The sequence below is a fragment of the Vidua chalybeata genome, chromosome 2 (genome assembly GCF_026979565.1).
Source record: "Vidua chalybeata isolate OUT-0048 chromosome 2, bVidCha1 merged haplotype, whole genome shotgun sequence".
NCBI lineage: Eukaryota > Metazoa > Chordata > Aves > Passeriformes > Viduidae > Vidua > Vidua chalybeata.
Genome location: NC_071531.1, coordinates 112,599,375 through 112,621,655, shown reverse-complemented (window position 1 = coordinate 112,621,655; position 22,281 = coordinate 112,599,375). Strand labels below are relative to the sequence as shown.

Genomic DNA, 22,281 nt, shown 5'->3' with positions numbered 1-22,281 from the left:
CTTTCTAATAGTCTTCCTAGAATCAGAAGTAAAAGCAATATTTTTCTTACTGTGCCCTGAAATAATGTCTCTTTTTTTTTTCCCCAAATGTAGCATTGTGAATAAAACCTCAGTGCTCTTTTTATTGATATTTATAATATAAAATCATACTCAGTGTCCAATAGTATAGGAATTGTAATATAGTTACAGAACATAGGCAGGTGAAACACTGTAACATTATAATAGCATTTTCTGGTAGAGAAAAAGTGCAAAGAGTGTTTCTACCATCTGGAAGAACACTTGAGATTTGGACCTTGATACATCTCAATACTGTTTCATTGATTTCCTAACATTTTTGTTTAATGGGTTTGGAATTATTAGATAACTCTAACTTCTATAGGGTTAAGCATGGTTTACTGTTAATTTGTGCTGTTAACCTGTGACTGAAACTTTAAGAAGCCCTTTTTTTTTTCATGATCAAGAAAATAGTTTTCTTTTGTTCTCTGACCCAACACAGTCAATGTAAATTATTCATTACAGCACTGGTATCTCTTCCACCCTCAACTGTCCTTCTCTTACTGAAAGAACTTGTTCCCCAACAGGAGGAATGCAGGTTCCCTGCAGGATGTTAAAGCAGGTTTCCTCCTCTGTCGGGTGAACCTACACGGATTAATGAGTTTTAAAAGAGAAGCAAGGGGTTTGAGTAGAGTTTAGTCAGTATTTTCCCATAACTGCAGTTGAGAAGTGACTGAGATAAGAGAGGAGGAAGAGGCAGGGACAGGGGTGGATTGCCTCCTCTGAAGGGAAGCCCCTGCTCAGAAAACAGGTGACAAAGCCCTATATTTTGGTGAGTGTGATCTCTCCTATGCCTTGAAGCAGGCAGAGGTCTCAAGGAAAGAATTACAATTAATTATGCAATTTGTGTCATTGTTGGTAATGGCAGAGGTATAGAAACAGCAAACTGAATTAAACACGTGATCCCAAATGGCATTACTTTACATACTGAGACCCCAAATATTTTCCATACTGACACCCACAGCCTTTTCATGAGGATGCTGTCCAAAGGAATGAAGTTGCTCCCCACAGCATCCGTACAGTTCAGATCCCACTTCCTCTCTCTCCTCTCCAAATTTGTATCTGCTGGCACTTCATTGGTTTTGGGCAAAACAAATACAATTCAGGGGGAAGGAAGGAGGAGGACAAAACTGGTGCAGCTGTTATTTGATGGTAGATTTTTTTTTTAACAAGGAAGTGACAAGAAAGGGAGAGGCCTTTGAGCTGTCATGGTTTCTCTTCACCAAAGAGAATTCTCATTTGAGATGAGATATGAAGGGGTGGAAGATTCCATGCATAAACAGGTATCAGGTGAGCTTTGGTCATCAGCTGCCATAGGGTCTGAAGCTCCCTCACCGTGAATGAGCATCCTATAAAAGCTGTTCAGTCCTGGAAATGGGAGACATTTCTTTGCCTGCTTTTGGGAGTGTGAAACAAGAAATAGCACAATTAGAAAATGCACTACAAGAAAAAAGCTTCAGCAACCCTACAGATCACCTATTTTGAAGCCAGACAGTTATGGATAATGGAAGTCAGCCTCAGAAAAAGAAATTTTCTAGGGAAAAGACACTTAGATGCAGTCATTGTTTAAAATACACATTTTCTCTCCTGTATGTAGTACATGAGAAAAATGATTCTGAAAAAGAGAAGCCAAATGAATTTAGAATAAAATCAGCTCACTGTGAATTAAAGAATGAACTTCCATTATTCAGTAAAAATTTGAAAAGACCAAGAATCTTATTGGACTAAATTAAATGAGGAGCTCACCACATTGTAGATGACTCATCCTAATTCAAGAAATTTACAACAGTGTAGAAGAAAACAGATGGTGCAAAGAATCCTCTGTACAAAACACAGATCAGTGCTGAGCTCCAGAGCCAGAAATCACCCTTCAGCCTAGGACCAATGGCAAGAAAATGCTGTCCTTAAAGTGATTAAAACCCATGCTGCTCTTCTAAGCATTTCTTTTTTGAAATGTTTTCACTGGGTAACCATATTAGAGTTCTTCTGCAGCTACTGGATTTGAAACAACTAATTAAAAGAACTTCTCATTGATTCATAGGGACATTAGAGCAGCCTTTAGGAATGGGAAAATAGGATTTACCTATCTTACAATCTTCTGGTTAAAAAGAATTTTAACAACATGTGGATAGTATCTCTAAGGTCTAATTGACTTCTGCTCTGGTGAGCAACAGTTATAAGGAGCTGAAATTTCTCCATAGAACTGAGTGCTCTTTAATAGCACTTCACAACAAAAGAAATAGAAACTCAGCTAGCTGTGCTTTTAATTACTTGGGGTTTTTTGTCTGTTTCTTCCTACAATAAATTTCTGACTGGAATCCTATCTGGCAAACACAGGATCATCCTTCTGCACATACAGGAAATGGTCAGTGGTGATTCTTCGGTGCCTTTTTGTTAAAAACCACACTTTTTTTTTTTTTTTTTTTTTTTTTTACTTGATACAAACACAAATACACTTTTTATATTCACATATTATATTCTTTATGTGCACATCTCTGCATTTGAATTTAGATGATTCAGTGCCGGCACAGTGCCACAGGTGTGATGTGAGCCTTGCTGTATGGGCTTGCTGGTTTCAAGTGCAGGTCAAGCACAAGTGGTTGGTTTAGGGGAGATCTAAAGTAATTTTGTTCCATTAATTTCTGACTGAGTTCTTTCCCAGGAAATTATATACTGAATTATACAATATACTTAATATTTATATACTTAATATACTGAAGTTTTGGGAGGATCTTCCAATGCACCAGGACTGTGCTTTTGAAATGCACTTCGTCAAATGGAAGAATTACTGTGTTGAGCTCAGGCTGAAAACATGCATGAATTGCTATATAAATTTAGAAGTTAGAACACAAAGAAAAATCCCCATCATGCAGTACATATGAAAAGCTTGTAAAGTTTAGGCTACAATTTGAAGACGTGTTTTATCAACAGTGTCTCTTTTATGAGCCTAAAAGACACAAGAATATCATTTTATCTACAGCTTAACCTGGTGTTTTCTGTCATCAATCTTAATAATTTTGCAAATATTGGGTTGTCTGACCAGTGAACTCCCAGATGCTGTGGGATGAAGCTGCAGTGTGCTGGGAAGGTGGCCCAGCTGATGCTCATCACCTCTAAGCAGGCACACAGGGGGTACCAGATGTATCTGACAGGTTTCTATAGCTCCCTCAGACCCACTTGTAAATCACAGCTCAATGCCAGTGAACGACTCAAAATAACAAATAGTAAAACTATTTATGTGAGCAGTGCCTTCCTAGGCCTTTGATCAGTGTTTAGCAATTACAAATCCATGTTTGCTAGCTCCTGCTTTCCTTTAAACTGACTTGTCTTTGTATCTTGCTTGGAGAAGTTGATTGTACCCCAGAGAAATATTGTGAGATCTCAACTTCACCCTCAGTTTCAAGAGTAAAAATTTCATTTCAGCTGAGGGAGTAGTTATACCTGCCCAGGGATAACATTTTGGTTTAAATCCTGTGAATGCTTTTTATTTATTAGTTTGTGGTTTATTCTGTTCAGTTATTTACACTATGCTGTTTAAGGGCTTCCTGAAAACCAGGTTAATCTTTTATTCTGCATGGCAGAAATTTTTTTTTTTTTTTTTTCCTCTGACACGCTTGCGTCAGGCCTGTGGTTAAAGTGGCAAAGGTGTAGAAGTTTCCTGTGTAAGCTCTTACACTTTGGTAGGGTTTTTTTCTGGTGTTATGTGTTGAGTTGGGGGTTTTTTTCACATCAGAGGGGACAAAATTATTATCCCACAGAATAGTTGCCCAAAGGTAAGACTGGATGGAAGTTAGTTTTCTCTCTCAGATAAATGGATTATCACAGGGAAAAATGCTTATGTCTCTGTATAGAGTTTCCCTTTTTCCAAAGACAAACACATGGTCTTGTTTTCTTCAGTGTTTGTTTGCATTCTAGAATTTGTTGTTTTCATTTCTTAAGCCTCCTGAAATGTTTAAAGGAAAGAGAACTAAGGCGTGAAATTTTGTGACTAGAAGCAGATTCTCTTTTCATTTTCCTAGGGAGATTCTTTCGTTCAAAGGATAAAACCAGAAGGAATAAAAATGTGTTATTTTTAGGAGACAACTCCATGGAAACTTGGAAGAAGTTAAGTAAGATACAGAAGAGAGATGAATGGGGGAGGGTGCGTAATAAACTAATATATTTTAGTGGAAAGACAAATAGTGAAATCCATGGACCACTTATGGTAGCTGGATTGTGGATCTTAGTTGTGTTCAAGACTGTTGAATAATATGACTGGGTTTGCTGTAACATTTGGGAAAGCTGCACATCAATACTATTTAAACCACATTAGTGTCTGGAGAATATTTTTACATGCTTGACCAGATTAATAAAATAAGCAAAGATCGTTTTCTAGAACAGAATCTTTGCACCATTTGAAATCATTGCATAGACAACCGTGCACCTTCTTTTCCAAAAAGGCAGAAAAACTGGTTCTTAAAATTAGTTAACCCCAGAGTGAGATAATTTGGCTCCTGGGTGCATCCATGCATGTTGGGCCCCTTCCAGAAGCTGCTTTTGCCCCGCAGTTTGCCCATACCCCAATCCCCTCCAGGGGCTCCTGAAGGAGCTGGCTCTTGGTGCACGCAGACACCTCGCAAAGGGCTTGCCAGAAAAGGGATTCGTTGCATCTGTTTTGAGCTGTGTCGCTTTATTTTACCCCAAGGAGTAAACTGAACGTACATCCTAAACAGTTGAGTCATAACATTTAATGAAGATTAACCTGCATGCAGAATTTGCTGCCTCTGCAATGTGGTTCTGCTCTGGACACGGTGTCCCTGGAGCCAGCAGTGCTGCCTGCTTGGGGCAGGGCCCAGCCCAGGCGTTTTTTCTGTATTTTTGCACAAAGCCATTTTTCAGGAGCTGCTCTGCACTTCAGCAGAGGAGTTACCAGCGTGTACTTGAGCCATTCATTCCAGGTTAAATGCTTTCCCTGAGAATTGCCATCTGTCATGCTTTTCTGTCTGGAGGTCACTCCAAGTTGCCTCGGGTTGGTACCTCAGACAGGAGGTTGGAAGGATAAACCTTGTGCTTCGTCTTTAACCCTTAGTTATCCTTTTCCCTTTCAGCACCCACCTTGATAGGTATGGTAAGGAAGGACTGGGCTTCCCAAAACAGCATTGCCCTCTCCTGGCAAGAGCCGGACTTTCCCCATGGAGCAATTCTGGACTACGAGATCAAGTACTATGAGAAAGTAGGTCTCACTTACAGCATCACCCACACTCAGATCCTAAAGAGCAATGTGTTTTGTATTTTTAATAGTATTTTTAAAACGTTTTTCACTTGACCCCACGTACAATGCTGTGTATGCCAGACATTTTGTGCTGATTTTTTGTTGTTTTGCTTCTAACTTGTTAATGACTGTCTTGTTTCACACCAGAATCGAGTAGAGCAGCAAACAGATTGTACATTTACTCATCTCATGGTAACTACATTTATAAACATGGATAAATGGATCACATGCTTCAACATATTTTGATCTATGGACTGTAAAAACTTCACATTAGAGTGACACTGATGCAACAGAATTAAAGTGAATGGGAACGTGATTTCATTTTGAGGCAAAATATGTGTTTATTTATTATTGCTAAATAAAGCAATAATATGTGCTTAAAGGATAGAGTGTACCAGCCTTGTTTAGAGAGTTACAAAAGGTTACAAGAGAAAGAAACTGTCAAATTTCTGTTGCTCTGTCAAAACTGGGCAATTTCACCCAGAAGAAAGCTACAACATGCATTACAAGTAAAGGTACAAGGTGTACATACAGCAGGTGTTGGGAAAGGATAATTTTGAGCATAATTCATGCTTCTCCATAAGCACAAAACATATTTGGTCATTTCCAGTTGCTACAGGGCCTGGTACCAGTAAAAAATTCTGTGCTGACCAGTGCCTTCAGTCCTGAAGACGTAGGAAGATTTTGGTGTCTGTACCTTAAGCAATTCCCTGCTAAGTCAGTTCTTGCTGTTTCCCTGCCCCCATCTGAAGTCACAGTGGAACTGATGTGCATGCATGAAGGTCACAAAGAACAGAAATACAAACCAAGTCATGAAAGAAAGTATTAGGGATATTAGGCTCTGTAAATATCTGAGAATTTTATTCCTTGAATTCTCTGTTGAGATTATGCAGCCTTAATGATGCAGAAGAAAGGATAAACTGGGAAAAAAAATCTGAACCATTTAAATAGGACAGCTAGAGGGAGAAGATGGATTGCTTAGAATATTTTGTAAGCCACAGCAAGGAACCCTATTTTCCTACACTCATGGAAGTCCTTCAGGTTCTGATCCATTATCATACTAAGCTCCATTATGACTTGAAGTTCTTTTCTTCATTGATATTAAAGAGGTGAGTTAAATATGACAAATTGTGAGATTTTATTCAGTTGAATTGGAACAGTTCCAAAGATCTATAGCCATTCATATGGATGTTAAATTATAAATCTTAGATATGTATTTAATAAAATCCTTTCTCAACAGATTTTGTGCCAAGACCAGTCAGTGCTGAGTGACAAGGCAAATAATTTTTGTTAGAGGTCTACTTATTCCTTAGCCTTGACCATTGTGCAGCAAGACTACATGCACAGGCTTTAAGACTCTTTGCTAGATAAAAGTTTAAACCGCTCTTATTTGTTTTTACAAAAAAAAAAAAAAAAAAAAAAAAAAAAAAAAAAAAAAAAAAAAAGAACAGTTGTCCATGTCCACCTTTTAAAATATATAAGGAGCATCTTCTATCTATAAACTCTTTCCTCTGAGGTCAGGGGAGATAAATGCACTGCTGGCATCTTCCAGTGCTGTGGCAGGTGTAATTTGCAAGACCTCTCTTGGAGACCAGGTTCTAGATCAGAGAGGTTAATAATCCAGTACTGCAAGTCAGTCTGCTTATTTACAGCATTAAATTGGAAAATGTTATTTCACATCACTTTAATAACATTTAAATCTTGCTTTAATCATATTTAAATCAAGAAGCATTCATTACAACACTAGCTAAGTGTAGTGGCCAAATGCAAATGAAAATTTATATTGAGAAAGAAAAAGGGATGGTTCCTACCTCAAAGCCAGAAAATATTAATGTGCACAACTAATTTAATTTAAGTTCCAGTTAATTTTTTCTTCTTCACTGTGGAGCTCTGTATATTAAAAAGCACAGTTTGTGTTATGACATGGCTAGATGTAGCCAGTGACACTGTAATCTCTCAGCCTTCCCAGGGACTCTGAAACAGGGGAATATCAGCATTCTTGTTCTCAGCAGAAGTGACAAAATAGGGATGTTGTTGCATGCTCACAGGAAATATGATAAGACTGAAATAATTTTCTACTGGATCTAGTATGAATTTATCACCAAGACATCCCTCTAACAGAGACCAAAAAATGCAGCTAAAGAAGAACATGGAAAATATGAAAAGGTCAGAAATTTTATTAATGTCTTAGGGAGTCAAGAAAAAGGCAGAAAACAGTAGTCTTAGCTACTAATAAACACATTAGGTAGAAAAATGGAACAACTTTTGCAGTCCATCTTTATCCCTTTCTAGCTGTCATTTGCATTTAATAAAGGGTTTGTTCTGATAAACAATATAAGAAATGGAATGTCTCCATCACATACAACCACTCAATCCCTCAAATTCAGCTGATTATATCAGTTGCTTTACTTCTTGAAGCTCTGAAGAATTATGCAAGTTTCTAAACTTTTACAAGTATTACTGCTATTTTTTTTTTAAGGTTCCTTGTTGACATTTGAGAAATTGTCAGTACATCATAGGTGAGCACATTAGGGGAGCAGCCTGCTTTTAATTATCACCAGTAGCTCACAAATTCTGTGGCTCACAAATGGAAGTTGTATCTTGTCATGGGCTCCCAACGTTTCCTGGAAGATCTGTAAACTTCAGAAATCAAATAGCTGCCCAATAAACTGTAAGCACTCCACAAAATGGGGCAGTTTCCAACAACTTCATAAGGAAGACAAATTAATGATGATGAACATGGAACATAAAGATGCATCTTTGCATGCATTTCCAGAAGAAGCACAAGAAGGGAAAGAGGCTACACTGTGCTAATTATGCAAGAAACTTATATTTATACTCTTGTAAAATACAAATTACTCACAGAAAAGTATCAAAAGATCAAGTCCTCTCTGTGAAAAATATTCTTCTGAGGAAGACTACCAAGTTATAAAGAAATAAAGTAGAGAAGGAAAGTTACCCAGAGGTCTCAATAAGTTACAAATAGGGTTTCATACATTAATTTCAAAGTACAATAAAGCAGTGCAGTAATTTTTCTTCTTTAAAGTACCTCTTCCTATATGACCTTCATTTCTCCAGGGAATTGCTGTAAAACACTCAGAACTTCACGAAATATTGTCTCTAAAAATGAAAATCTTGTGCCAATAACAAAATTTCATTGTGAGCCAGTTGCACAAATTTGTAGTTTCTTATTTAGGAGCGCACTGGTACATTTTTATGTGGCTGTCTGACAAGAGGTCATTTTGTTCTGCAGCCTTTCAGCCAAAAATACTGTGAACAAAATCTGACCTAGGACACAATTGGAGAGCTGATTTGGCCTAGGAACATTCAGTCCAAGATTCTCCGAGTTCTGTCACAGCAAAGAGAAAGGGTTTTCCACTGTTTGAATAGTTGTGTGATATAACCAGGTAGAGAATATTATAATCCTGAAATAATTGCCTTGTTGAGGCTTGGTAGTTGAAATACCTGATTTCAGGTAGATTATGAAAATTCTGAAGTCTATGCCTTGGACAATAAATGAGTTTTTACAGCAACACACAGAAGATCAGTTAAATGTTTGCCCTTGGAGATCTAAGACATGCTCATAAAAGCTTTTCTTCATAGACATTTTTTGGGGTCTTGAGACCCCAAATATTACAAATTTGCTAAACATTGCAAATTATCTCTGTTGATACAGGGTGTCTGCCCTATTCTGCACTCTCTCCATTATATTTTATGATCCTTTGATATCATCCACAACCACTATTTCTAAAAGAAAAAAATCTCTCGTGGGCTATATTGTCTTTCCCTTTAAAAATCAAACTCTTTTATATAATCTCAGTGCCATTGCTAATTGCAATTATTTTTTCTTCTATACTTTTAAACTTTTATTCAGACACTGACCAAAGCTTGCGCTATTTGCAGGATTCCAGGGCATCATAATCTCTTTACCTCTCATTAAAAGGGTTTTATGTTTGAGGCAGATGAAGGAGTGGGGCCTTGTTAGAGCCTTGTAGTGACACTGAATCCTTCTGTAGGAATTCCCCCATGGGAAAGGGAACACAGCACAGAGTGGGTATAAACCTCACCAGCTGCACTCCAGCTTGTGCAGCTGAACTGGAAAACACTTATTCCTCCCCTTTCCATCCAAACCCAGAAAGTTAATCATCAAAAATTAATGCTCCCTAAGACCTGTATTAGGCATACCAAGCTGTATTAAGGTGTTTTTTTGTTCTCTCACGTGGCCCAAGCCCACCAGCTGGATTACATTTCCTGTTACACAAAAGATAATATGTAATTGGTTAAGGAAACCTGTCTGGAAGGGATTTTAATGGAATGTACCCAAGCAGTAACCCAAGGCATTGCAGTGAAATCTCTAAATTGAGAAACCAGAGAATATTTTCAGAATCGGGATTTGGAGGAGAGGGCTGATATTTCTTTGCTTTCTTGTCTTTTGATGAAATTTAAAGCCAAATACTTTTGCCAAACTACTTCATTTTGTCGGGAGACTGAATTTGCAGCTCACAGGCAGCTTTCACATAAAAAAATTAACCCACCTCCATAGGAAAGTGAGTGGACAGGATATGTAGGATGTCAGCTATTACTTTTCCTTCATCTCAGTGTTATTTAGAGTTGAATTAATAAATAGAAGTGAGAGACTATCTGAGCAGTAGAGGCAAGAGGGAAATTAGTTTTCCAATGAGATTTGAAAAAGAGATGAAGAGCTGATGAGGCAGAGAGATAGAGGAAAGTACCAGATTTAAAGAATTAGAAAGCAGCATGACCTTGTTAATTTTTCAATCATTCTACAGCTGTCTTCACTTAACTTATACAAGAAATGATGCTCAGTCTTAAAATCTAATATTAAACTAAAGACTGCTATTTCTTTGAGTAATCATTAATATGAATTAAAATGAGACATCCTGAATTTGAGTGACAGACCTTTAGGTAGATTACATTATAGGAATAATGAGAGATTTTAAAACTCCCAGTGCATAATGTTTTGAATGACAGAATTATTTTTATAAGAATTAATATGAAAAATTATAAACACCATGAGACTCATCTCAGTTTAGAGGACACCAGATGTTCCTCTGTGTCTTCTCCAGCTAAGGAGATATTGCATTATGATCTTCTCACGTTAATTAACCTGACCATGCTTGAGTATGGGCTGGAATCAGCCTCAGTGAACAGGAGCCACACGTGTTCCCATTAGATAAAATGGGAACATTTCTCATAAGAAGCCACCTCATGTAGATCAGATTCAGTCCTCAGAATTTCTGGGTGGAATTTTGGAATCATGCAGTAAAATCAGTCATTCCTCTTGTAAAGCCCTCTGCCTTTCTGTGAGGTCTGCATGGAGTTCATTGACCCTCAACCTCCCTACTACTAAAACAGCCAAACCTCTCCATCCTCTCCGCTTCTTTAGTCACCACTTTGCACAGTGTTTAACTAAGTTAGAAGGGACACATTTTTTTCTGATATGGCTGTTCCAACTGCCCTATTTCCTTTAAGCACCAGCTGTCACTTTTTTGGTTCAGATTTTTCTTTTATGGTAGATTTTTATATCCTGAAGAACAATGTATGCAGCAGCTCCCAGTGGCATGAGGCTGAAGGGAGCCTGGGGGCTGTGTGACATTATCCATGGGCAGAGGTGTTTGTTTGGTGCTGGTGTGGCTCTTTCTCTGGGCATATTCCTTTATTGTTGCTATCCCTGTTGCTAAATTTTAAAGTCAACATCATTGATGGGATTGGGGAACAGGTACAGACTGACAACAGTAGGGATAAGCACCTGAGCACTTCAGGTATCTGGCCATTTATTGAGTATACACAGTATAAAAAGCTGTTTGCTTCAAAAGATCAGCTGGGCAATTTTTAACTTCATGCTAATATTTTTTTTTAATAAGCAGTTTTCTTCTAATATTTTTCAAATTATTCAAATCATTTAAGGCATAAGTAGCAATCTGCTGCCTGCAAGTGTTTCTGATATGACTGGAATCAAGAAACATAGGACTCGTGCAATAATACATTTTCATTACATTTTCAACAATTCTCATCAAAAGAAAAGTGCTGAGGATTTGGGAGGTACAGGAGCTTTTGAGCAGTAGTTTTAGGCTGCTTTTAGTGTTTGTTCATAGCATGTCACAGGGAGGCACCAGGGCACTGAGCAGCACCTCAGGCATTCTCAGCCCTTTGTAGCTCCTGGGAAACGAACCATGTCTGCTGAATGTTTTTAAAAAATAATCACTACAAATGTGCTTTGGGATATAATCATTAAAATGAAATCTCCTAGCTTATTTTAGCATAGTAACTGGTGTTAAACAAGCTTCTTAGTTTTTCTGTTCTGCTGTTATTAACCCAGTTTCCCAAGGGAAAAAAATTAAAAGCCTCAGATTCTAAAAAGAGGAAAAAAAAATAGGTCTCAGAACTGTTGAAAATGAGAGTGACTAATTACCAGACTCTCTGACCAGATACAATTTTTGCCTTGCAGGAAAGAACCTAAGGACCTTGCAGAAGCCATTATGAATGACACCAATGTAATTACTATTAGGAGAAAAAGAAATCTGGCATCTAAATATCAATTACAGGCAGCAAAGTTTTTAACAAAGAAGTTCTAAGCTAGACCTCTATTAGATGCCTGGTTTGGCTTGTCTACTAATCATTGTTGTCAATTATTTAGAAACAGCTTCTGAACTTTTGTATTTAATAATAAAGTAGCCCATAGAGGTATTGCTGTTGTTCCTGCTGAACCAAAAACTCTCAATGAGAAGTATAATGCTGTTTAAGCAAGCCTGGTGGATTTGATACTAAAAAAAACCCCCATACTTAAGTCTCTGCTGATCTTGTGTTCTCGCCTGTAGCCAAAACCATTTTATCCAAGGAAAATTACATGTGCAGTGCTTATTACAGTAACTGCTAGAGGAGCTGCACAAATGCAGAAAAAGTGTATTAATGGTTTTGTATAAGTGGTTTTCAAATGCTTTCAAGGGCATAGGCATAAGCATAGGAGGTATGCAAACTCTTACAAGACAAAAAACACAAATAGTTCCATACCTCAAATAAAGCTAGGAAAGCTAAATCCATTGATAACAAAGATTGGTTGCTAATAAAAGTAATTATTTTAATTTTTTTTTTCTATCCACTAAAGCATTTGAACCTCAGGAAAAATAGTTTTCAGAATTGTGCATTGACACAGCAATAATAATAGTAATACTACTACTACTACTAATAATAATAATAATAATCATCATCATCATCATCATCATCATCATCTCAGGAACCAGTGTTAATCATAAGTATGTGTTTAGGTGGGGTCAAAAATCAGAAGCAGCTGATTCATAGAGAAGAAAGTTTCCGCTAAGGACAACATTTAGATGATTTTGATGAACATACTGTAAAAAAAGAAATGTTTTCTTGTCAGAGATAATGTATCAGTTACACAAAAGGAAGTGGTAAGGAGTTTAACCTTTTTAATCCTGAATTAACACAATAGAGAATGTACTCACAAAGCATTTTATTTTTATTGTTTCTGTTATTATTAACTGCCTGCAGTGTGTTCACCTTTGAGTTTAGGTGCAGTAAGTTTTAGTTGCATATGATAATAGAGTTGGATTTCCCTCAGATACCTTAACAGAAGTTCAGGAGTCAAACTTTGGGATTGAAAGTCTGACAGATTTTTACAAAAAAGAATGGTAGGTTTTGTGAGCAATGACCTAAATATAACAAGCATACCTGCCAAAAGATGGTCATCTAAAAGAAAGTGATTTCCTTATTTGTAAATTAAATACAATGTCTACATCTCCATTTCTCTAAGACCAGTCAGAATGTTTCCTTTAGACCCTCTCAAAATACAAAGTAGCTTTAAAAATCAAAAAAATCTTCTGTGAGCCCAAACTCTTTTAAAAACTGAAGCTAGCACAGAGTTTTTCATAATATACAAATGACTTACTGTTCATAAATTGTTGATTTGCAGCCATAACGGTGGAGTCACAGATTAAATCAAGATACACACCTTGAGACAAGAGTTTATATCTTTGTCTAAATGAAGGAGTGTTCAATTATCATTTAATTTACAGTTTCTTCCTGCAATATTCAATGTATTCAAGAGATACCTGGAGAGGTACAAAGGTATGCATCATTTTGGAGAGTAAAACCAAAAAAAGTTCCTTTTTTTCCTCTGGCTCCTTTTTTCTGAGACTGCATTTCAGTTGTACTTTAAGCACAGAAAAGGACAGGATATTAGTTTTCCTCTTTGAATGGTCTCTTTTTCACATTAAATGAAGCCACTGACTGTGTAATATTGGCAACATCTTTTTTATTAAGCAGCAGTGTCCCCAAAGCAGTCATTCTGGAGGAAGGGAGAAATATCCAAAGGGAAAGAGGAAGCTCCTTTAGGGAAAGCCCTTCTATCTTAATGCACTAAACCACTACTTTCCTGTTTAATAGCAGTATAATCACTTTACTATGTATTAAACAAAAGCTGTGTGTTTGGCGTGGGGATGTGGTTGTTGGAATCAAATGAACATTAGAGGAGCTTTTAATTTAAATTAATAATTTCATCAGCCAACTTGAATTCATAAAAATTGTACCTCATTCAGTAACTCCCCTGTGGTTTTGCTAGGTTTGTACCCGAATAAACTCACAAATGTTTATTTGATTGATTGAAACAAGTAAAATCTTACAATTCTCTCTTTTTCTTTTGAGTTTTTTCATGTATTTGCATTAATAGTTTCAAAGTGCCCTTTCTTGATGTGCTTGTTGGGATGGCTGAGTTAACAACCTATTATTCTGTACTCCTTACCGAGCTCTTAATAGCTTTAGAGTCTTTTGCAGGAATTCACCTGCTGCTCATAAACACATTTATGTTGCTGTAGGAACTTCACCAGGTTGATGCATCTTGTATTTGCAATGACCTTGCACAAACTACCTGGTTTTCATGCATATACAAGTATTCATATTATATTAACAAAATTCTTTAGTGGCTAGAGCAGCTCTTTTTGAAAAGGTATTGACATCTATCTGTGAATTTTGTTAACATTTTTTCTTGTTGTTTTGGTTTTTACCACCACCAGAAATGATATTTCTGCTCAAGTTAGCTACATCAGAAATGAGCACTTCTCAAAAAAAAAAAAAAAAAGAGCAAAAACTTGCTGTGTCAGTTTTGAAAGTGCAAAATCAGCTTTTTGATTTACTTGCTAGTTTGTTTACTTTGCCCTTGAAATTCATGTTCAATTAATTGGAAAAAAGATTGCTGTTTTTGCTTTACACCCCATTAACTCACCGAGGTGTTTGAAGAAAACATAAACTTGAGGAATATGCAGTGTTTATTGTTGATGTATTGCCAAGTTCTACACTACAGTCATGACACCAGAGGTGAAACCAGCCCTTCTGAGTTAGCATTACAAGATAGATGTTTGCTGTTTACCTGCAATGAGACACAAAAAGATGTTTGCATGTGCTCACAAATACACCAAAAAATGCGATATTTCAGTGACTTTTCAGCAGTTATTATATGTTTCTATCTGAAGAGGCTTGCATAATGAAAAACAATACACAGTTTCTATAGAGATAAACAGGTTCCCTCTTGCCTCTGATTTATTATTTGTATTGCACTGATTAAAGCCAAACATTAGTTAGTGTCAGAGTTTGTGTTTTAGGGCCAAAATTCTTCCTCCAAAATTGATTTTTGTTGGATGGTTGAAATCTATCTTAATATTGTCAACATTATTCTATGCTTATAAATCCCAATTTTCTTTGAAAAGGGAAGTATTTGTACCAAAGACATGTAGTCACAGTTAGCATATGAAAGACTTGTTACCATTTAATATTCATATGGTCTGAAATGAATCTTAATGACTTCAGTCATTTTTTTTCCAGAATAGAAAATCAGAATAGCAATCTGAATCAATTCAGTCTATAAAAGTAGATATTTTGCTTACTTAAATAAAAGTGATAGCTTTATTAATACCACTGAAATTGTTTTCAAGCTGCTGTATATCAATAAGGATCTTTTCTGGATTTGCCAGGCAGGAAACATTCCGTAGCAAATGAAAAGAGAAAATTCTGCATTAGTCTGCTCTTCTAATATTAAAAGTTATTTATGTAGAAGATTCCAACTAAGCTGAAACCAATCTTAAAATAAGCCCAGGGAGTCTATCTGTCTTAACATCCTAAAAGGCTGCAACACATCTTAGAAAGGAGTTGGAAAGGCATGATTCCACAAGAGGTTTTTAGTACAAAATGTAGTTTTAGTCCAGAATGTGGTTTTTACGAGGGTGTTTGTGGAGCTGCAAACATCCCACAGCAGTTAAAATTTCCCAGCAAGATGCTACAAACCTGACAAAATATTCAGCACTGAAAGGAAGCCCTAATCCAAATCCTGGCCCTATCTGCCTGTGAATATTGTAGGGATTCTGAAGTTAAGTGAATTAAGGCAAGTTGTCAGCAGCACCATTAGAGCTGAGCTCTGTGTAGCTGACTCAGTGCCTTCCTATATTTTTGGATTGGTAGAATCGATTTTCACAGCTTTGAACATGTGTTGTGGGTTGTTGGTATTTTTGGGGGGAGGGGGAAGGGTTGTTTGGGGGTTTATTTTGTTTAGTTTATAGGGTTTTTTGCTGGGAGGGTTGTCAAAGAGCTGGCTGCTCTGTACTGTAGCACGTCACCTCACTGCAGAAGCCTTCTGAAGAATTGGATTGCTCTTGTACTGAAATTCCACTTCCCTTGTAAGTTGCTTCTCTGCATTTAAGTTGCCTTCACACTTCAGTAGGAAATAGAATCACCAGACTTTTGAGTTCTGCCACAAAGGGACCCAGCAGTTCTGTGTGCACAGCTGTGATGTTGCCCATGCTGGTGATGCTGGGTGTGAGAAGATTGCCTCCCCCATGGCTCAGCAACTTGGAGACCTTCAGGTGTTTGTGATTTTCTTCACATCACACAAGTTCTCCCTTTTTGTTATCTTTCTTCCAGGGTATTGCATTTTCAATTTAAATATTTCATTATCCAGTGACCTACTTCCCATCTCTAACTGGAAGTACTATGATCTACACAGATATTTTGAAATTGGCTGAACATACTACTGATATGGATTATTATTCACTATTTCTTGTAGACAAGAAAATAAAGTATATTCAACAAAATAGTCAGAAAGTGGATTTAAAAAAAAAAAAGCCCCACAGTATTTTTTAAACACAGTTTGTAATTAAACTTGTTGCCTAGGGATGTTTTGGAGGCCACAAGCAAAATTGATTGAAGGAATAATTACAGAAATTCCTGGAAGAAAAGTCCATGAGCTGTAAAACAATGAAGCAAATCTACTTAATTTAGAAAGCCATTAATCTGCAGATTGCTGGCCTCCAGGGGAGCATTAAGGGTAAGAATGGGGAAAAAGAACCTGCAGTGGGACCAGGACCTCGGTCAGAATTGTGAACCATGAACCTCATACACCGAAGGAATGACTTGGGAATCAGCCCACTGTATATCCATAGTTCTCTGGGCTTGTTTCACAGCAAAGAAAGTCACAGAAGCCTTCCAATCTTCAAATGCTCAGGATTGCTTCTGTTTCCTGTTGCACTCTTTTTGTCAGCAGGTAAATTACATCATTATGGAGTAAACCTTAGCGTTTGGTATCCCAGGAGAAACTGGGCTTTACTGTCCTAAGGTGAATTTTGAGTACTACTAGAGTTGAATTTTAACATTAGAAATCTAGTTAGTGCTTGCAGTAGCTTCCTGCTTCTTTACAACTGGAAAAGAAACTTAAAATGAGGGAAAAGATAAGAAAAATCTTTGAGGCAGCTAGAGAATCTGGCACTTGTATATGCAGAAGTTAGAGAGACTTCTGGAGGTGCTGGTGCAGAGGTTTTCACTGGTAAATATTTTTAATTAGCACACAACCATTGTCACAGTAGCTTATTAGTGCCAGAAAGATGGGATTTAATATCTGTGCTGATCTGACAACCCAGGCCATGTTCTCCAGCTGCCTTTGTTACATGCTGGATTGCACCCTGTTCCATCCCTAACTTAAGGCACAGGCCTGGTTTTATTTCATTTTGATCTCCTTGTCAGGACAATCAGCTCTGTCCTGTCTGCTGCCTTTGCACCTGGCAGTCCCACTTGGCCCAGTGTGTGAACCACACAGCTTTTGCTCTGCCCAGCCCTCACCTCCCTGTGCTGCTGAGAATTTTAACACTGTTTTAGAGCCTCCCTGTCCTCATCTCTCTCTCCTCATTTAATTTTCTGCTTTTCATGGTTCACCTCACATCAACTCATTTCTGCCTTTCCAAGTATCTAATCCAATTAAAATGCATTTTGTCTGGGGTTTGACCTTTCTGTATTTTCCTTATGATTGGCTATCTGTTCTTCCCCTTTTCACATTGACAGCTTCACTTTATATATGGAAAAAGTGATGAGCTGACTGACAGACAATCAGAATATAAAATATTGAATGGCCAAACAGGTAAAGGACACTTGAGTATTTCAGCTCCCCAAACTGTTACATCTCAGGTTAATCAGGAGGGAGGCCAAAGAGGGAAGGGACAGGGTTACAACCTTGCAGGGGCTGATGCCTTTAAGTGTTGCAGATTTCTCCTCTGAAGCAAACACTAGAGCCATTGGCAATTTTCTCTCTGGTCCTGCTTCTTTGCTGCCTCAGTTTTCTACTTAGTTTAGATTAGTCCTCAGATCTTTGCAATCACTTTTCTAAATTTCCTTAAAGTTTGTGTTTCAGCTGAAAACCAGAGATACAGGGGTTTTTAGGAAGAGCATTTTTTAAGCATCTTAATGGTATCTTTTAGCTCTCTTATTGTAAATTTTCCTACCATTCTATGTTACATAAAAAATTTATCAAATCCTGTTGATCAGATTTTAATCAGTAATTAATGTTAGAAGCACATTTTTGAACATTTAAGTGTTTTCTGAAATCTTCAGCCAGCATTCCTGTTAACAGATGTACTGTAGGTCAAAATAGTTTTCTAGGAGAAAATCACACACAAAATTAATAAATATAAAGAAACTTTCAAAGGCAGACACCGAGTTCCACAGGTGTAGTTAACTTTATTGCTTTCAGTGTAATTAGTCCTTATCTACAGCAATCTGTGTAAGGTGACAAAGGTGCTATGACTAGAGGCAACAGGCATTCAGAAATTGTATTGTGAAAATATTTTATTGTAAAGAAAGAAAATACTTTTTGAGAATCATTGGGGGAAAATTAGTTGTGAGAGGGATATACTTTCTGTAAATCAGAGGCACTTTCCATAAATTAGAGCTATGGAGACTCTGTTTTTATTGATCACAGAAAGTACAAACTCCACAGTTTGATGTTATTTGTCTTTAACAGATTCTATTTGAACTGATTAATCAATTAATGATACCTAATAATTAACTACTGTGTTATCCTAATGGATAGCACAGCATTAAAGGTCAGGTGACTAAGGAGTGCCAGCATAGCTGATCCCATGGGAAAAGTAAGGAAGAATTTGGAGATTTTGTTGCACAGTGGACTAGAGCTATGATCAGTAAACATTACTGTCTTCCAGAATCGTAGTCATTCCTTTAAAATAATGATGTTTCCTCTGTAGGTCACATTGTGTGTGTTCCTCAGACTGATGTATCTAGGAAAGAGGAAAGATGTGACCAAATGGTCTCATAAAAAATTCTTTTTTATTATTGGTGCTTTTATTTAAACATTTATAGCGCCTGAATCATGAAACTCCAAATCTTCTTTACTTTAATGTGGTACTTACTCAGCTTTGACATTGTGCTTCAGTGTACAGGATAAAGACCTGGTCCCTGTGGTATATGGATTTAATCTCTGTTAGTTCCTCTTTCAGTTAAATAGCAGTGCTCTGAAAATGCCAGGCAGGATTATGGGGCTTAATACAGAATTTTCATGTTGCAGGACAATAGGTATAGACTAGAAAATGTGTTTGCAAACAGCTGATAGTAAATTCAGTTACTCTCCCTGGATTCTTGCTGCACACACACTCTTGAAAGTTGTGGTTACAATAAGTCTCTTTTAGCTGGCAGAGGGTGGAAATCCCTTTCCCTAGGGTCAGTTTAAGAAGACTTTTGTTACTCGTGACACTCAATGAGCTGAATACCTCCATTGTCATTCATAAAATAAGCTAGACTAAGAGTATATAGCCCCCATTATATATTCTAAATCAGAGCAAATTATATTTGGTTATCTTTTTAAATTGCTAAAGACTGATACTATTTTTACTAGAGCCATGTCTCTTTCAGCCACTCAAATATTAATGGTGACAAATCACGTATGCCTGAAAGTGCCAGGATTTTATCAGTGCTTTACTGGTAAAGTTAATATTTTAAAGGTTATTTCAGCACTACAAGCAAAATTTGGCATTTCAGCTTTAATTTCTATTGATTTTTTTTTTTTCACTAAAGGTTTTGAGATAAATAATCTTTCTCTCACCTATAACATCAGTATGTGAACTCTTTGATTGCCATAGGAGTCTAAAGCGATTAAAGGTCATCACATTTTGGTTTGCCTTTATCAATATTTTTCTTATATGTGTCCACAAAGTCTTTATTTCTGTGCTCTTTTCCTCTGTACTAAGGTGGGGATAAAATTAGAGAGTAATTTTTTCCCACAGGTGTGGCGTGTGATAGTTTATTTATTTAATATAGTTATCTATTTAGAGTTATCTGTTTTAAATGGTTAGTGTTATTGGGGGAATCCCCTTTCTTTTAAATATATGAGAAAATTGTGCTAATCATCACAATAATAGAACATCTGGATATTGACTGCTACTCTGCTGCACTGCAGAAGCAGAAAGCATTTCATTAATATTTATCCTGTGATGGTGCTACTCCATTAAATGAGGTTGTCTAGTCCTAGACCATTAGCACCATTGTGCCTTCCACTCAGCCAGTCTGTCTCTTTAGATATGAAAAAAATGCCTTATCTGTAAAGCCAAGTATAAAATTAGGATAGATACAGATTCAGATAGGCAGAGGTGGCTGCAGGAAAGAATTTGATTCTGAAAGGTTTTCCTGTTCATGCACAGAGCAAACTGTCATGGGTTTGTGAACACTTTTCCTCATAATCAGAACTGAATCCATTTACAAGAAGAATCACACAAACAATAAGAAAAATACAATTTCCTTAGAAACAGAGATAGCATTTTCAAAGTTCATAATATAATTCTGTTTAACTAGGCTAGGTAGTCATAGACTTAGTATTACATTGTGTAATAACATTGGCATAGCTTGCATTTGGGTTATATTTATGTTTTAATTACAGATTTTCACCGAGATAAATTTACAGTAAGCTATGGAAGAGGTCTTATGAATTTTCTCATATCAGATTGTGTCTTGTAGTTATATATTATATTAGACAGACTACTTTAACTAATGTTTAACCCCTCAGCCCCTGTGTTCTCAGAACTGCTTCTTGTGAGTTCTTTGCCATCTTAAGATCATAAATGCTGCTCTGATACTGATGTAAAGCATCAGAGAATTTCTTGTGTCCCTTTTCTTTTTGTGAGCACTGAACCATGCATAGTGGCCAACTATATATTATCTTACTTCTTATGTGCCATGGGAGGTACAGCCATATCACTTAAGCTTATGTTTTATTTTGCAGATTTTGCAGTCTGTAGTTATCAAGTACAGAATAAATGTAGTCCTTGGCCTTTCCCATTGATTCTGGCCCCGTCACTGTCTAGGTCAGAAATCTATCACTAGAGATAGATCCTTCTAGCACATAAAACCATGCTTCCTTTTGATGGAAAATAGCGTGCATGATAAGTGAGTCGATACTTATCTATATTTTGCCACAACATGAAAGCAGGATCTGGGAAAAGCATGCACTAACATCCAAGAAGTACATGTAGGCCCTTCAGTTTAAAATTGACTTTTTGAACACACAATCCCTGCAAAAGTGAGTGCATATGGTCTATTTGCAAGAATAATACAAAGCACCCCATACTTCTGTGCAGACTAGAATTGTATTTTTTTGTTCCGAGTCCATCTTCAGCCTTCCTGGGACAGATCATGGCAGAAGGAGTGGCCAGCCTTGCATCTCTGTGGAAAGCGCTGGCTTTCCAGGTAGGCTGCAGATCAGTTGTCAAGAGAATGGAGTGATGGCAAAGCATCCACTCTTTGGAGAATTCTCTGTATGAATCCAGCACTAAAAGGCTGAATTCTTTGTGCAAAACACTCCAGCCCTGGGAAGTTTCTGGCTATGAATCATTTTGTCTTGAGTTTGAGCAACTTTTTCCTCAAGCTCCTGAAGCTTGTTCTCAAACCAAGGTGACAGGTTCCCTTTCCACTATTTCACATGCAGTAACAAATCTTGCCCCCTTGCCCATATGACAGCACTATTACTTTTAAGGTTGTGTAGCCCCAGACATCATTTTTCAGTCTGTGGGATGGATGGCATGAGAGGCTGCAGGAAGAAAGGACAGGGGAGGGCATGAAGAAGGGACCCTTCAGGGCTTCCTGCAGGCAAATCCAGGCAGGTGGTGAGGAACCAACAAGCCAGACAACCCCTGGAGGTAGCCCAAAGGGGACAGGGGTAGCCCAGAAGGGACAGGCAGAGATGGCTGCCCCTCAGGAGGTTGAAGGACCCATTTTGTTGATTAAATGTCACCATCACAGCCCTTGTCACGCTCATGGCCATTGACCAACTACAAATAATGAATTATATTTGCTGCCTGCCTGTCCACACCCCTGTCTATGCAGGCAGTGTATCCCAAATGTATATTTTACACAAGCAGTACTTAGCCTGTAATAACATATAATTGATTGTTTTGTTTCCAAAAGTCATTTTGGAAACAATTTGGAAAAGAAACAACTTGGAAAAGAAACAATCTTTCTCAGATGCTTTTCCAAAAGTCATTCCCACTTTTTGCTGCTGCTGGTTTTTTTTTTCTGCAGGCTTCAGGGAGTAAATCTTGTCACTGGATCTTGGGGAATCTCCACTGATATTTTTTTTGAAAAAACTTCAGTTTCCATCCTCCTCCTAAAGACCCTATTTT

General features: G+C 37.3%; 1 protein-coding gene across 2 annotated transcripts in view; it reads left to right on the top strand.

Moving 5' to 3' along the window:
• EPHA6 (EPH receptor A6) overlaps positions 1-22,281 on the top strand; it is a 368,662-nt gene that overhangs the window by 246,018 nt on the left and 100,363 nt on the right. For both annotated transcript variants that reach the window (XM_053934140.1, XM_053934139.1), the window contains exon 6: positions 5,142-5,266. In XM_053934140.1, the coding sequence (XP_053790115.1) occupies positions 5,142-5,266 (125 nt within the window). The remainder of the gene's footprint in view (positions 1-5,141; positions 5,267-22,281) is intronic.